Source organism: Nothoprocta perdicaria, unplaced genomic scaffold, assembly GCF_003342845.1.
Source record: "Nothoprocta perdicaria isolate Ctin4 unplaced genomic scaffold, notPer1 scaffold_29, whole genome shotgun sequence".
In the NCBI taxonomy this organism is placed as follows: domain Eukaryota; kingdom Metazoa; phylum Chordata; class Aves; order Tinamiformes; family Tinamidae; genus Nothoprocta; species Nothoprocta perdicaria.
The window spans coordinates 2,247,598-2,265,225 of NW_020455521.1; the positions used below are offsets into that span (position 1 = coordinate 2,247,598).

Here is a 17,628-nt window from a genome sequence, read left to right on the forward strand (position 1 = left end):
CAACAGTTCCTCCGTACTAGGAGTGGAATACCCTAGATGAAAACAGCTATACAATAAGAAAGCATTTAAAGAGAGAGTAAGAAGAGCTGAATAATCAGTCACATAATAAGAGCTGGGTAGGGTCTCGAGAAGATAAATGGAGAAATAAATGAGTATTCAGCCAGTTGGCACTTACTGAACAAGTCTATATTAAATATACAAAAGCAATTTGCCTGGAAAATGAAGAAAAACAAGAAAGGCAAAGAAAGGCACAATGGCTTCTTTGGTGTTTTCTATAAAAGTAATTATTATTAAGAATTGTAGAAAAAGTGGGGACAAGGGCAAGCAGCTACRGGATGAGTATTGAGGGCATTTACACTATTTTGTCTTAAATACTTTTCCTTTTCTCCTGGTACATGACAAATTATATAGGACTCAAAAAGCTTCAGAGARAAATACATGTAAAGACAAATAATCTGAGAAAATATCTGCATAGTAAAAAAGGATGTGGGGTCTGCATAGACAGATTAGATATAAATAAAGAGACGCTATTTAAAAAGGCTCTTCTCCTTTAGAGATTTGTTGATAAGGAATATCACATGCCAAACACAGGAAGTAACTGTTCTGACACTCTGTTATGGTGCGATTGCGGTGTTTGGAGAGGACCCACAAGATAAAAACCTTAAAAAACACCAACTATGAGGAAATGAGGAAACCAGCCTAAAAGAACACATGATATCAAAAAATCCTACTGTGTGAAAGATATTTATAAAGAACTAACCCCATACATTAAAAACAAGCACATGTTGAAAAACAAGCACCTACTGATACTAAGAAATGTCTTTTAATTATTAGAATGGCAGAATATTAGCATTGTTTTCTGCGAGGAAAYAACAATAAGTTTCCTAGGAAGCATATTTGACAGGTGTCTTTCGGAGATAAATAAAGCATACTTAATCATCACTTAATGAAGTGACATCCTGTGGTCATACTTTACCCAACCTATTTGTGATGAAGAACCTGATGGTGAAAGAGAGATGTCAGGAACATATCGCTAAATAACATGAACAATCCAAGTATCCATTCTCAAAGATCAAGTTGTGAGGAGGGAAAGAGGGAAGGGAGGAGGRAGAGAAAAATTAGCACTTTCTAGAAGTTCAGGCTTAATTGTGCTTCAATTAAGCTGCCCTTCATCCTAAAACATACACTTGTGAGAGTGAAGTGACTTAGGAAGTCCTATCGGTAATTTTTCTGCAATTTCGATACATAGTGTTTAGGGTCTACTAACTTCTTTCTTTTCTTGTTCTTCCCACCTCTGAAATCCTTCAACTGCAACTTACTTTAAACGATGTCCAAACAGTAGCTGTATAAGACTCCATCTAAAGTCGGAACAAAAGTTGGAAAAAAGCATACACAACTTACCAAATAAATTGGTTTTCACAGTGATAGACAGATGAGTGTTATTTCTAAGAATTTCCATGGCTTTTGATAGCTGAATGTTTTCGAAGTTTTGACCATTCACTTCCAGTATCTAAAAATACAAACAGGTAGTGTTATTATTATTTTTTTTTTATTTGGCAGAAAGAGAAGAGAAGGGAAAAGCATTTTAAAAACACCTACCTGGTCTCCACGTTTCAAGCCCGCTTCCGTCGCTTTGCTTCCAAAATCTACACTGTCCACAAAGATTCCAAATCCCTTTTCCGACCCTCCCAGCAAAATAAAAGGCAAAGGGGCTTCTCGAGATGGCTTCGTTAAGGTTATCAATCTTCGTTTAGCTTTAGCAGCACAAGCAATATTTAACAGCCTCAAGTGTCCACCCATTTTCTACAAAAGAAAGAGAAAAGCATAAGGAGTTGTACATACAAGAGCCTCACTGCCAAACTGGCAGAAAAAAAACACATTCTTACCTCTCTCTCCAAGTTGTTCTCAAATTCCTCCAGAAATCGAGTCATAGCAGGATCTCCTTCAAAATCATTGAAGTGATTGTTCACCCACAACAATACTACCCGTGTAACCTGAAAATTAACCAAGAACATGAAGACTTTCCAGGAATTACCAGATCAGCACTACTGCTAAGTCTTTTAGAAATACTGCGCATCGGTGACTCAAAATTCACGCTTTGAGCTGGGTTGAAAGCTCAGTTTTTCACTTCAGTTACTTCTAAAATACTACTATATTTCTTTTGTTATGGGGGAAACCAGTCTGGCCAGGGGAGGGAGAGAAAGGCAAAATATCTGAAGAGCTGGAGTCACAGAATGAAATCTGATTAGTGGTTAACAGAAACATTAATCACAAAGCACTCGTGCTTCTTTGCACCTGCCCAGCACTAAAGCCTTTATATCCGCTTGTGCTGAAGATGTGGCTAGAATAGCCTAAAATAAATCCCAACATCCTCACGGGATCTATATGGGAGACGTTTTGGGTTTRTACAATTGCTAAGGAGGTTCCTACATATCCAACAGAGCAAGTGAATTTACAAGAACTGCTGAAATTCACGGCCAAGCAAATGGACAACTTTTGGAAAACAAACAGCTTTGGGAACTTCTTAGAGAGTGCACATTTCCAAAAGGAGATAACTGCTTACTGCATCTGCAGCAGCCCCTAGCCACAGTGAAGTAGGTTAGGGGTGGCATTTCTGGCATATTCAACATTTTTCTTTAAATATGAAAACCTCCTTACTTTTGGTTTAATCTCTGTGCTGCTTTTCTTTAGGGTCACCCTGGAAGATCCAGATGAAAGTCTACTTTGCTTTAGGCTACTTGCAGTTTTTTTCACAATGGCTGAGAAGTTTCAAGCCAGCCCACGTAACGTATTTTAAACCAGTGAAGCTCCAACAAGTCCACACTAAAGTGAACTAGTTACAACTTTCTATTATTTACAGCACAGTCAGATTTTGGTAGGAACAGCAGTTACCACTTCCCTGAAACAAAGCCCATCCTCTCTGCCTCATTTCAGGGCACATTTCAGGGCTTGTTGCAAGGYCAGATTTACTAGCACTGCTAGCAGGAAAGACATCTCAATTTAAAGGAATGTTGACACTGAACKTTTTGCATCATTGATACAACCCACTTTGCTTCAAATTTTCCAGAAAACATTCAGAGATATTCCTAGCAATGTACATTTGATAAAGTCACAGATAATTGAAAATAAAGCACTGCAGTGTGACGCACTCTATGGCCTCAACAGACAGTGCTGTCAGTGTGCAAGAACTGAACATACAGGGCCTTATTCTCCCATCAGGGCAGTTTTGTTTAGGGTAAGGGGTATTTAATAGCTTTTCTGTGTTTGTGGGATTTTTTTAATGCTGTGCAAGGGTCAACAAGAAAAAGGCTCAATACATTTTTTAAAATGGCTGTATTTATATAAATGGCTGTCTTTTTATATAAAGAAGTGATCACACTTCTTTTCTTTCACACAGTGATTGTCAAGTTCTGTTAATCAGTATTATATAAGGAAAATAAAGAACTCGGTTATATTGTCAAGTTCCAAGGCAAAAGAGAATTCTACTGATATTAGATTAAAAAAAAGTCCATTACTGAAGAAAAAACCTTTGCCATATTAACAAGTAATTAATTTATCTTGCAAAAACACGACGTAAAAAAATTCTTGGAATACATGAATATTTGAAATACAGTACATCAAAAACCAAGGCTTTTATTTTTTCCATATATTCTGCTTTATGTATTCCATATATTCTGCTTCCATACAGTCCATATATTCTMCTTTAAAAAATGTCACCAAATATTATTCACGCCCTTTTCAGCTATAGTCACTCTCTTGAAAAGACAGTAAATACTTATTTTACTAACTTATCTTTCAATGCAAATGATATCAGGTATCACCATGATCAGAAATCAGACAATTTAGGGAATTTTAACCTTATCCCTGAGGCTGGGGTCATTGAACCACTCCAACAACTTCTTGCCCACTTCCATGGGGCTGGAGAGAAAGGTCCGATAGGTCAGTAGGAAATCTTCTATAAACGTTGGGTCTACCACAGAGTGTTCCTCCACCAGATGCATTGTTAGCCTTTCAGCTGTTCCCTGTAACAAACAAAATCTTCTTTATTAAAATACTTTTTAAGTAAATGCCCATTTGCTGTCTGGTAACATCATGCATTAAATTAGAAAGAATAATAAGGGCATCTATTGACTGACGAACTAAGCACGCATACCAGCTTTATCATTGCAATAAGAAATTGAGTGAATTTATGTAATGAAGTTATACAGACATCGTCCAATTACCCATGTCCGTAATTCTAAACAGAAAAAACTACCAATATTAACCCTTGATTTCAAAGTTTCAGTACTTCTGAATATGTATCTCCATTGGGTCCTGGCCTTACTTGCCGAGTCTAGACGTCTACGGAGCATGCCCGACTTTGGCGAGTCTCTCCGCTAGCTTTTGCCCTTACCTTGATGACAATGTGACCTTTCCTCGTTCCCGTGCGATCAAGCTCCCTGTGCTCCTTCACCATCACAATCTCCCCTTCCTCTTCCACCTTCTGCATGTTCTTTTCCACTTGATTGAGGATGCGGCAATAATCTTGCTGGGCTATACAAACAAACTGCAAAAAGCATCAAGCGTGAGGATTAAGAGAAAGTCCTCAGAAAACCGTGCAGAGGTAAGGTGCAAGTGTTCTATTATTGTAAAAGATAAAGGAGTCTCTCAAGGCACAGTGGGCCAAGTTTGTCTGTCCAGCAATTCAGTAAGCAGATATATACTCAAGAATGATAACCCCATTGCAATTTTGCTCTTGAAAGACATTGAGATCCATCAGGGCCAAATGATTCCGCATTACGAGGCATTTTTGTTTAGTTGCTCTTAACTTTCCCTCTGCTGGAGAGGAAGGTCATTTTTCTATCTGACATTTTTTTTCTTTACATTTTAGCTGTTATGTGGTACTTAAAAGGTGTAAGAAAAAAAAAGAGGGAAAACCTTATTCTTGATTTTTGCACCTACTGTTAGTGCCAATAATCTTCATTTTTCATAGCAATAATATGAGATCAGTTAATAAGAAAGCTGATAATTATTTGTTTACATAAGTGCTGTCATACAGAAATAAATCACTTCTAGATTGAAGCAGAATGCAGAAGAAAAAAAATTCTGCCATCATCTGCTCTGCATGGTCCAAGTGCAAGAATAAATATCTTTGCAATATTATATAATTACAACCACCCACTCAAATTTGCAAAACTTTTAGACTGTATTCACAATGAATAACTTGTTAGATGTTTTAGATCTTTATTTCTCTTTAATGGGTAAACACTGAAGATTAAACTGCCTTCTGATATAAACTTGGATCACTAACTGAAAAGATATCATGTGTTTCTTTTTGCTAGACTGTAAACCGTCATGCACTTCGCGCAAAGGCATGAGCTTCACTAAGACAATATTTTTAACTGGATTTTTCCTCTTGGTACTTCAGGACAGAGAGCTGGCAGTACTATGAGACCCACTACTTGAGTCCAGTAAGGAAGGGCAGCTCCTGCCTGCAGAAATGAGAGTCCATCCAGCAGGCTAATGGACCTGGAGCTTCTCCTAAGAGAAAGTTTGAAGCAACAGATATATGCAACAAGGTGCAGGTTCTCAAYTTCTGCAGAAACTGCATAGATAAAACTCTTCACCTCAAATAGTCCCTGGATTGGACCAAGGGAATAAGATTTCCCAGGCTGTGGATACAGACAGCAGGATCYGTATTTCCCAGAACACTGGCAGGGTTATGCACTGGAGATTTTATTCATACTCCGTTTTAAATAAAAACTGTCTTTGTCCACTTAACCACATTATTTCTGTGTGCTTGTTATTTTGAATATCAAAAACCACAAAACTGATTTTTTGTTATGCAAAACACATATTTTACACACACACACACAAAAAGAGACTCTACCTGGCAATCATCCACTTTGGTTCTCATCACTCCTTTCATATATTCCTTYTCCATGGTAGGGGAAACACCAAAACTGTTTCCCATGCACAGTATCTCTGTTCTTCCATCAGGATATGTCACCTCCACAGAACCATTCAAAATGACTGACCAGGAATCCAGCTGTAAATTAAATGTTGCAGGATGCATGAAGTCTGAGAGACACTTTACAGTGTAACATCATATTACACAGATACAATCCCCACAGTTATTCTAAAGGAAAAGAGTTAAMTTTCTATCTCCTAATAAAAATGCTTATAAGCTAACCTCAAAATGTAACCATTTTCAGCTCAAGAAAATAGGAATCTTCAAATACTTAACACAGAAGTGAAATAAAATTATGTAGAACAGTATAAATTAAACRGAAAGTTTTGAAACACCAGAAGCCAGAATCAGCCCCAACAGGCAGGAAGCATTTCTATGTACGTTACAAAGAGTATTTTCTTATGCCTTTATTGCAGGTGTTTAGAATGCTGTGCAAGTGCTTCAACAGAAGGTTTTGATCTCACACTCAAAAGCAGCTTAATTTAGATGCTCGCTGCTCCTCCTCCTCTTTTAAAGGCCATGAAAGGGGCCCGTGATGCCCAGGAGCCCCGCGCAAGAGCAGAGCCAAACGCAAGGACTACCAACCTCCTCGCCATCGTTGAGCACGATGGTCCCCGCTCTCTCCACCACCGCGAACACCATCACGGCACAGAGCTCTCTCCTCACCGACATGGTCATGTTGGCGAAGGCCGGCAGCTGATGCATGAATTCCAGGAGTTGCTCTGCGGGAGAAAAAGCCCTCCGAGTCGCACACGTCAGAACAACAGAGCGCAGCAAAGACAGAGCCACAGAGGGACGCCCAGGGCTACTGAAGCTAAAATGCTGCACAATCGTTTCTGTCTGCTAATAAATCGTGCACAGCGGCCTGCTGTAATTACTGGGTATTTCGCAGGCACAGAGTGGCCGGTCATAGCGTCAATAGAGGGCCCGCACAGAGAAAGTGAGCGTAATGGAAGGGCTGTAATGAAGCCAAGAGCTTCGGATCCAGCCAATGGAATCGTAACACTCCGACCAGCCACTGCAATAATTCAATTAAAACGATRATAGGCTTATTTAAAACACAGCAAGTCATTAAAGATGGACGATTTTACAAAACCAAGCGAGCTGGTTGGTCAAGCCGTGCCTTCCGTGTCCCCTCTTAAACTGCACGTGACTGTCACATCCACAGGGCCGCCCCACACGTGACCCACGGGACGGGGTTACTGCTGCACTGGTGCCTCCTGCTAAGGCCCCTGCTGCACGCACTGCAGGGGCACCTACACCCAGCTACCAGCACCCCCATAACATGTCACTTCTTGCACTGCTCGCTGCTGCGCAGAGCTCTGTTCTTTATAGTTCTGCTGAGGGCTTCGGTCCTTAAAGCAGGATGTACTTTGCATTTAGTAGCACCTAATAAAACAGTTAATTTAACTTTTAATCTTTTTTTTTTTTTAATTTGTAATTTAATAAAAGAGAAAAATGGTTTTAAGGGGAAGTTAATGAAATAGATTAGGTTAAAAAGTGTTAAGAACTGAAGTTTGAGTTCTGTATTGCTTTGCTTTCAGTGTATTAGGCCATGTGTCAACACAGCAAAGTGCTTTTTATAAATACACCCTTATGTAAAGGCTTTATGACTCCAATATTTTCTTTTAAACACAGCGTATGCGGGAGTGTAAAACCACACACAACATCACAACATATGACTAACAAAAACGTGATGAGCACTCAGAATTGACATGCAGGCYGACTTTGCCAATGTTTTGCTAACTATTCACCATAAATCTCCRTCTTTGCTTTAGATTTTCACTTGATATTTATGAAATCAATTACAAGTTGAATCCTGAGATCTAACAGGCCAGCACGGAAAATGTTCAGCCACTCCTTGGGCATTTTCAGTTTCTTCCTTGGATACACTCATTCATTTCTTTTTAAGAATAAGCTTACAGAATAAACACTAAACATACCAAGTACAAAGGCTTCTGACTAAATTAAAACCTCAGGCTAAGGAAGAACATTTCTCTGGTGAAGGAAAACAACCTTCACAGTGTTTTCCTCCAGTGCATTAACTTACCAATGTCGTCATCCGTCCTGTCTATCGGGTCTTTCTCCAGGCAGTCTCTAACAATATCCCTACTCATCAAAGGATCCGATGCCCTTTCAATATCTTCTTCGTCATCGTCATCCTCCGAATCCACTGCTGTCTCTGGCAACCCACTGAGATCCATATCACCAGCCTCACTTTCTGTAGCCTAAATTCACATATAAAGAATTCAAGAAAATTAAGGCACTCCAATATGTTCTTCACTGCTACCATTTATTAATTAAATGCACAGAAATGATTGTTACAACCTAACAGATAACCACTCCATTCATCTATTATTTTTGATATTGCTTTTTTTCTTTATGTTTCTTTTTAAAGGAACTAGCTATGTTCATTGACCCCAAAACAATGTTTTGAACAGCGTTCAAATCTGATTTGAATCAACCATGTGCATATAGGATTCAACATATGCTTTTTCATCAGTAGRTCTGGGGAAAAGATAAAGCAGATGTATGGTAAGAAATAACTTTTGGGAATAATAGCCGAGTATCATAGATTTTTTAAACAAATCGGTCATTTAAAACACATTCCACTCCCTCCCCACCACTCTATTTTCAGACCTTTACAAATGCAACGCATGTAACTTCAAGCAGACTTAGTTTGAGGGACTATGCACAGCATCCAAATAGTAACAGAATTTTGCTATCAAGTAACCTAGGCCTTTTTATTCCCCCAGCTGAAGGTGGTTAGCTATGGCTTTTATTTATTGATAAACGCTGTAAGATCTAACAGATGAAGAAACAATGTGAAGTCACAGCTGGAAAAAAATAAAAATAAAAAACATAGATGGACTACACAGAGTGTCTGCCAAATTTAATCTGCTAGAAACTGCATTAAGATGACCAAAACTGCTCGAGGACATTAGCACAGCACCTAAAGGTAAATACATTTTAATGATTCAGTTTTAAGACCAGACATCTAATAAATCCCAGAGACATTTGTCTGTCACGGCAGATAAAGCCGCTTTTCCTTGGAACCTGATTTAATCCCGCAGCAGCTGCTAGGGCTCAGCTATCCCGATTTCCAAGGCTCCAACGCAAGCCCCTCACGAGCGGGTTTAAGCCAGGGCTCGGCAAACCCCGCTCCACAGGCCTCGCTCGTGACCTTGCCCAGCTGAGGGGCGCCTGGGGTCTGGGGCCTGCCCCACACACGGGCTCGCTGCGCGGTGCCACGAGAGGCACCAGGGCTGCAGCCCCAACGCGCCCACGTCCGTGTCGCCTGGTGTTTTGGAAGGAGAGAAAAAAATGCCAAGAGTTTCTTAAAAAGAGTAAACAAAGATGCTATGAATGAAGGCACAAAAAKGCCTGTGCTGAAGGCAGTTATTTTCATTATCTGGACCTGGAACATCTGCCCTATGAGCAAAGGCTGAGAGAGCTGGGTCTGTTCAGCCTGGAGAAGAGGAGGCTGAGGGGGGACCTGATCAGCGTGTATAAATACCTCAAGGGAGGCAGTGAGGAGGAGGGGGCGGCCTCTTTTCAGTGGTGAACAGCGACAGGACTAGAGGAAACGGCCACAAGCTGAGGCACCAAAAGTTCCACAGGAACTTAAGGAAAAACTCCCTTTCAGTGAAGGTGACAGAGCCCTGGCACAGGCTGCCCAGAGAGGCTGTGGAGTCTCCTTCTCTGGAGATTTTCACATCCCACCTGGACACAGTCCTGTGCCGCGTGCTCTAGGCCACCCTGCTGTTCAGGGGGTTGGACTGGATGGTCTCTAGAGTTACCTTCCAGCCTTAACCGTTCTGCGAGCCTCTGATTTGTGCTGCTGCTGATTTTGTTTGGCTCTCATGCATTCTTTAAGGCAGCCCTAGCCACTCTTACCAAACAACACCTACCAATTGAGCCCAGGGTTGAAATTAGTGGGGATGAGTCAGTAGACATACAGCTCAGGACACCGATCCGTCACAATCTTAAACTCCCAATTTCAGCGACTGTTACTGACTAATTCACTAGTCAATTTTGAAAATCTTCCCATTACCAGTAAATGGCATTTCTACCTCAAAAGCATGATGGTAAGACGAATGCCACAACACTAACGTATATAAGACGCTTTGGAATCCAAGAAAATTCCACGATCACATGAAAGGAAAGTGTAAAAAGAAGTTACTGGACTGCTGGAAAAAAAAAAAAAAAAAAAGAGTTGAAGCTCTAAAATAAGTCAAACAACGCTATTTTAAAGAATACTCTCACATCAAAATTAAATGCAACTTTGCACACATAAGACATTTCTAAAACATGCAACTAAAGGTTATAAACACTTACTTAAGAAGACATCTTTTTACAGAGGTACTTAAATCTTTTTGACAAATAAAGTCATTGGCAGAAACCAGAATGATAACATAACTATTTCTAGATTAATTGTTAGCCAAAAATAGAAACTAGCAAMTTTGCAACCAGTGCAAGAAATGCCTCATACACAGCATAAACCTGCTCTGAATAGAACTGCTGAACACTCTCAGGCATCAATATTGCACTCACCTCACACTTACGCGTGAGGTGTAAAACCAGGTCAGACAAGAGCAYTGTATTGCTGCGCTGCCTTCACACAGTACAACTAAATATTCAAGGTACCCTTGTGCACACTGCATTTCAAGACTGATTCATATGCTGTTATGAACAGAGCTGATTCCAGATGCTGTATTTCTCAGCAGCACTGCACTACAGTTCAGGATCCGCAACTTCACCAGAAAGCAGCACTGCACAAGCATCCATCCAGGATTACACGGGAAGTTTCAAAGCAAAGAGATGGCCTTTTATTAAAAGCCAGATAATTTCATGACAATATCGGAGTTAATCCGACTAGCTATTGGTTTTTGTATTGCAGGTTAACAGTAACACAGCTTGCTTAATGCAAAAATGCAGCTCAGAATTAAATGTGATGATCCAGTGTAAAAAGAAAATTTATAATACACCTTTAAAAGTAAGCAGTATCTTCTGAAAAAAAACAAATACAAATACATTTTCACAAGGAGCTTTCTGAAAATGTGACGATTTGTTTATGCAAAAGTCAGCAGGGGAAGGTAACCGCACAGCCTTTCCACAGAAGCAATGCATTCTCAGTAGGCAAGACCTAAGCATCCCACAAAGCCTCAGYCTGGGTTTAGACATGCAAAAAAGTTTTGCATTAGCTTTGCTACACCATTAAGCATCACCTTAGCTTCATGCCAGCACATTAGCACGTGCTAACTGATCTACAAGCGCACCGTAAATCACTCGGTTCTTCAAGCTGGGGAGTTTCCACAGGACTCTGCCCGCTCAGGGCCCTCACTTGGGACACGCAAACTTCTCCCTAATCCACCTCTGCCACCTTGGTGCTCCCTCGTGTTAGGACACKGAGCAACTGCAGCTATGAAGCAACTGCTGTGAAACCTTCATTAGTTGCCTTGAGGACAAGGCTGTCTTTWTAAACCTCAGCTGTACCTAACCAGCCTTAGAAAACCCAGAGGACCGGACAAACATCTTACGTAATGTGAACTGGAGTCAACCAGGAGCCTTAGAGATTCCCAGGGCATTTAATCAAGGATTAATACACCACTAACACACCACAGAAATGAGTGTGTTCATAGGTGCATGATGTCCTTTGTTTTGGGGGTAATTAAAGATAATGAGCTTCATTTACATACAACTCTACAGAGGTTACACCAGAAAAAACACTGGTTGGAGCTTAAACTAAAAAATAAGCTCTCCAACATCTGAATGGCAGTTGCAGTGAACATTTTCCTCTCAGGGAGCAGATTTATTTATTTTTTTTCCTCTTGACAGTGTAAAAGATGTCATGAGAAATTTGCCGAAGTTTCAGAGGAATCACGTAATAGTGACAGACAAAGATTTTACTTGTCACATCACCAAAACAAAAGTCTGGGGACAGAGACGGACATTTTCAAGCCTGATGCAAAGTTACTTCACATTAGGTAACGAAGGAGATCTCTCAGATTTTAAGCAGGACCTTGTTAGACCAATTTCCCAGTTGCATAGAAAAGGTAGCTCCAATTGCTGGGCATCTACAATACCAAACTGGCTTCTAGGTTAGGAAGGTCACCTCCTTTAGCATCTCGTTTCTTCCTATGAAGAAGTTCTTCCTCACATGGAGATGGCACTTCCTGCGTTTCAACTTACACCCATTACCCCTTGTCCTGTCACTGGCCACCACTGAGAAGAGCTTGGCCCCTTCCTCCCTACATTCCCCCTTCAAGTATTTATACACATTGATCAGATCCTCTCTCAGCCTTCTCTTCTCCAAGCTAAACAGCCCCAGCTCACTTAGTCTCTCCTCATACGAGAGATGCTCCAGTCTCTTAATCATCTTGGTTGCCCTCCACTAGACCCTCTCTAGAAGCTCCATGTCCCTTGAGCTACTTTTCCCTCTGGTATTGCAGTTACTTCTTTTTCTGCTCACAGACATGTTTCACTATGGAAGAGAAAGTGGGAAGAGTAGGAGAACTGCCTAGAAGCCTGGCTCTGTTCTGACGGGTTTCACACTTTTCCTTTCTATCCTGGATTGGAGACAAAGATTCCTGCTGATCTCAACAATATTGAAAAGAAAAGCTAAAACAAGTTAACCACATTAACTACTGACAGATCCTCACTTTTTAATATTTTAAACAATTCTTTTATTAGACTTTCTGATTCTTCTAAATGTTCCCTGAAATTTTCTTTTTTTTTTTTTYATTTTTTTCTCTTTAAAAAAAAAAAAAAGCACTCGTTTTGAAGGATAAATCTCCTGCTATGACTAATGTCACCACCTACACTGACAGTGCAAAACACCCAAATAATCGAGAGAAACGAGACAACTTTGGAAAAAAAAAAAATAAATGGAAAAAAAAAAGATGTCTGTTTTGTCTTTAAGTTGCATGGACCAAAAATGGGTTCATCAATGTCTGCTGCAGCCCTCCAAGTCCTTGAAGCTAACAGAGAAAACAGTCAGCTCGGCCCCAAAATAACTTCTCTTTTGATCATGCCACTTGAAGGAGGACTAAAAAAGAAACTGGAAGAACACTGATTGGCGACAGCATCATTTTGAGATATCCTAATTTATTTGCCATTTCTTGTTGCTGCCAAACACCGGACACTGACACTGCTTCTTCAGTGAAATTGTGTGTAAGTGTCCTATTAACTGGCAGTTSCTGCCCCGGTGACTGTGGGGCCCACGAGATGCACCTTTTCTGCAGCGAGCAAGCATGCCAGGAGTTTTGCTAAGCATCTGCTTCCAACACACTGCATAAAAGATCACAGTGCCAGATTATTATGCTTTCCAATCCACATCAATAACGACGTGATTAGTGACAATACATAAAACAATCAAGTATAGCTAATAAAGGCAGCCCACGGGAACAGCTAAGGCGGTAAACAGTTTGTTTTTCCCCACGCCACTGCAAGAAAGCCGGTGGCCAGGGCAGAGCTCCCTCCCGGCACTCGCGCTCCCACCCGGCTCGGGAGGAGGGCTGGACCCACAAAGCTCCTTCCAGGCCGAACCATCCTGTGCTCCACCCCACACAGCCTGTTTTGTGTCTCAGGAGCCAGTGTCAGCCGGGGTGCTCTCCAGGGATGGGATTATTTAAGCGCCCAGACAACCCACCCCAGGAACGCTCTTCCCACCTCGCGCCAACCTTTCCACAAGGAAAGGGAGTTCACTGACAGCAGCCTAAGCGATGGGGGCTGCACCAGGGCTGTGCTCTGCAGACGGATCATGCTGGGAATATTTTTATTTTGCACCCTGCAGTAAAGGGGGCACTGCCCGAATCCAGCACAACGCCAGCCCAAAAGATGGGGCAGGACTAAGCCACGCTCACAGGCTGAGACTTCCTCACCCAAAGCACAAGCAACAGGGATGCAGCTACACCTGGACRTGGTGACGGAGCATCAGGCACACAGGAAGCTTTTCCTAAGCACGGGAAGCGGCAGTAAAGGCCTTTCCTTGCCAAGCCAACACACGAGAGAAGCAGAAGATTCCCGTTCTTGGCACACACAGCCCACGAGCACCCAGTACCCCCTTCCTGCCCAGTCCTATTACAGTCCCACACTTATGGACTCGTTTCCTGAAATAAAAGCAATAACATTTAAAGTCCTTGCTGACAGGCACCTCAAATATTTTTTCAGGCTCTGGTGGGGTAGAAAGAAAGGATTATATGGTTCAATGTGACAAGTAATTCTTATCCTAAAAGAAGTCCTTTCATGTGCAGCGTTTGACAAACAAATTTAGTTACAGCATTAATATTTAAAAGGAAATATTCTCAGCTCAGCGCTGAAAGCGTCTGCAGGTTCAGCTTCATGATTTATTCAAAAAAGAGAAATCTAAAAAGGGCAGGAATGTATTTTCATTGCAAACAGCTCCTCTTAAGGCTATTGAAATAAAATGTACTATGATGCAAAACATGACATATCATTAACTCAGATTTCAATAGTAAAGACCTAATTAATGGTATGATTTAAGAAAGAAAAACATTTATCTTATTCCTTAGTTGTAAGATAAGATGGCAATCTTTCAACGGCAGTCCATTCTACTCAGACATAATGAGCAGAAGTCCGTTCTATTCAGAAGAAAAAATGTCATTATGTAYAGAACATGAAATCAGAAAAACAACAATACTAAGTTTTGTCTAAGACCCATTAAAATAGAAGTACAAAAGAGAATAGCTAGATTCTCTTGGTTTATTGCTTCCAAATAAAAACTTGGGAAAAATTAAAAGGCAAATAATCGGAGGGAAGATGACTGATCCAAAGCCTCAGTTTCAAAAAGTAACTTCTACTTTATTTCACTTTTGTTTCACCTCAAGAGAGTTCAAATTTCTGCAGCAGTTCTATTTATTTTTGTGTGGTTTTTTTTCAATGCATTTATTTAACCCAATTTAACCTGAATATGTCTATATCACACTCCTTTAGGAATGGAAGTGAGTTAAGAAATGAATGATTTGCTGCAATGTGAAAAAAATCTTTAAAAATGACAATATTCAATAGGCAAAGCCAATAATTTAAGCTTAAGAATAAGATTATCTTTAAGATTATCATTTCCACACCTGAATTCATCAATTCTTTTTTTTTTTAATAAATACATCTTAAAGTGTAAGAATTAACCTGAAACATAAGGTTACGTCCTAAATTACTTGCTCACATTTCTTAATGYCCATACACACAGGAATTACGTTAGTAATTATTTCGACTTATTGTACAATTACATTTATCTGAATATATCTGTGCCAAGACATCTTTAATAAGGAATTAATTGCAAAGTAATTAAGAAACCCAGTATTTTTCTTAAGATCACTAAGAATGACAAAGTGCCTCAGTGAAAAGTAAGTATGCCTTAAAAATGAATTTAAAGTACAAGGTAAAACAAGAGAAAAGGCATGGTTTCCCCATCTAAAAAGTTCACAAAATTAGTGGTACCACCCATGCTGTTAACCCCATTGCTGTAACCAATAACTCCTGGGGAAGACTTGCACTAGATACAAGAMGACACACAGAAATATTTTTCTGCAGTTTCTATAGAAGTATCCCCCACACTCCCAAAATTCAGCAATGTTTTTTAGAGTCAAAAGGGCCTTGCTGAAACTTTTTGCGAAAGTTTTCCTTCAGCTCTTCTGGAAAAGCAGCTCTATGACTGTAACCTACCTAAACGCCACCTACAACTGGGTCCCTGGAGGGCCCTGTTATTGTTATGTTAAAGAGCAAAATCTTTGCAATGAAAGAGATGAAAATCTATAGATTTAAATAACAAAGCCAGTTTTACACCTTCATCCTCAGAGTATAAACCTAATCTTGTCTCCAAGCAATCTTCTGCTCAGAAGAAATTCTGACAAATACACTTGACTGACACACACTATGCTTAAAATGTACGGCTATTTATTTATTTAAATAAACCTTGGAGTTATGGCAGCTACTAATAAAAGCAACCTGAAATTGTTGTAGCCTCCCTGCTCCCCGGAAAAGCCGCCAGGTGCATTCACCCAGAGCAGAGCACGTGCTCTGCGTGGCACCCGTTCCAGCGGGGCTCTAGCAAGGCCAGGCAGAAGCCCCCGATGTGCAGCCTGTACAAAGCAGCGAGCCTGGGCTGTATGTGCCACACACAGCAGCAGCCCTCACAGCAACTCCAGCCCTGCACAGATGTATACACGGGGCTTTTCCCATTATATAAATGGCCACATTTACTCACAGGGACTTTCTAACATCTTAAACATCATTCCTTCCCTAGCAAACAGTACTGTATGGAGTAATAAGTCCAAAAGAAACCCAAATGGTATGGTGGGTCTTTTTTTTTAACCTTTTTTTTTTAATATACATTTTTTTTTAATAAATCAAATACATTTAATTAAGAATAACAAATTATTGTATTTCCCTATCACAGGGACAAATCCTTGCCTTTGAAGTTACAGGCACTGCAAAGATCAAGAGCAAAATCTTGACCTTCCCCATTCATTATTTCAGCCGGGTTTTATTTTTTTATTCTTCCTAACTTGTCTTTACATTGTAAACACCTCCCACCAAACACTGCAGGGATCCTTTGGATCAGTTGTACAGCAAGCCTCTCAAAACCCAGACTGCCTCAAACGGAGAACAAGGTTGTGCCTCGAGAAACACGAATTTAAAAGGTCTCAGCAGCTGAACCCCCAGTTCTCGCCCAGGTGTCCAGGGGCTGCAACTCCACCCTACCAAAATGCTYAGTCTTTCCAGGGGGAGAAATGGCACTTGCCCCTCGAGCCAGGCCTGCGTGCACACGTCTTCCTCCCTAACGCTGAACGGGGTCCAGTTTTGGAAGCTATCGAGGCATCGAGAAAAACCCTTCTCATCTTAGATCCTATCAAACCTTTATAGTTTCAAAATTCTGATCTAGCTTTTGATAATAATACCCATCTCGCGGGCTCTTTTCATCAGCACATCCCAAAGGCTTCTCCAAACAGCAGCAACCCTCTGCTCCCGTCTTGCACATGGCAAACCAGACACAGAGAAAACCAAAGGGAAACGCTGTGCTGAGGAGCAGAGCCCCTTATCTCTGATAAGGGCCACGCTGCCTTTCCACGATGAAATCCAAGCACGTTTGCTCTCCAAAACGCTACCAAACGCGAGCAGCCCCCGGAGCACATCCCACATCTCCGCACTTCTCACAGGGGCGATGAGGGCAGCATGTGTCACATCCTGGGGTTCAGGCTGCACGCTGCATTTTCAAACACCACCCCTAGCAAACAGTGCAGAAACCCCTCCGAATACGAGCACCAGAGCAAAACCAATTTTTGAAGCCTATTGATTTCTTTTTTGGGCAGCTGGAGGCCGACAACAGGCAACCGTGCGGCCTGCGGCCCGTCGTGGCAAGCGCACGCCGGCCCTGGCTGCTCCCGTGGGCGTCCGGGCCACTCTTACCTGGTAGATATCAGAAAGGCTGCTGCTTCCCGAATCACTAGTGATGCTACATCCTGAGTGACTCGACGAAACGTGGGTCACCTGTGGGTGGAGACTGTCAGTAAGGTGCAGCTTTGTGAAATCTGCAGGAAGCTATAGATGGAGCAGAAAAAGCATCATTACAATTTGAGGTAGAAAACACAGCAAAAGGACTTTAAATCATTCATGTCCCACTTTACTCCCTGCCAGCACCAACTGCTTTAAGGAAACCG

The 17,628-nt window shown here is 41.1% G+C and overlaps 1 protein-coding gene across 3 annotated transcripts in view; it reads right to left on the minus strand.

Moving 5' to 3' along the window:
• Positions 1-17,628, minus strand: part of RAPGEF2 (Rap guanine nucleotide exchange factor 2) — a 72,585-nt gene that overhangs the window by 26,958 nt on the left and 27,999 nt on the right. For 2 of the 3 annotated variants that reach the window (XM_026041610.1, XM_026041612.1), the window contains 9 exons: positions 17,378-17,509; positions 8,001-8,178; positions 6,536-6,672; positions 5,870-6,028; positions 4,394-4,546; positions 3,858-4,022; positions 1,887-1,994; positions 1,600-1,803; positions 1,402-1,510 (listed from right to left, as the gene is read on the minus strand). In XM_026041610.1, the coding sequence (XP_025897395.1) occupies positions 1,402-1,510; positions 1,600-1,803; positions 1,887-1,994; positions 3,858-4,022; positions 4,394-4,546; positions 5,870-6,028; positions 6,536-6,672; positions 8,001-8,178; positions 17,378-17,509 (1,345 nt within the window). The remainder of the gene's footprint in view (positions 1-1,401; positions 1,511-1,599; positions 1,804-1,886; positions 1,995-3,857; positions 4,023-4,393; positions 4,547-5,869; positions 6,029-6,535; positions 6,673-8,000; positions 8,179-17,377; positions 17,510-17,628) is intronic. The other variant, XM_026041611.1, reaches the window with a different exon arrangement.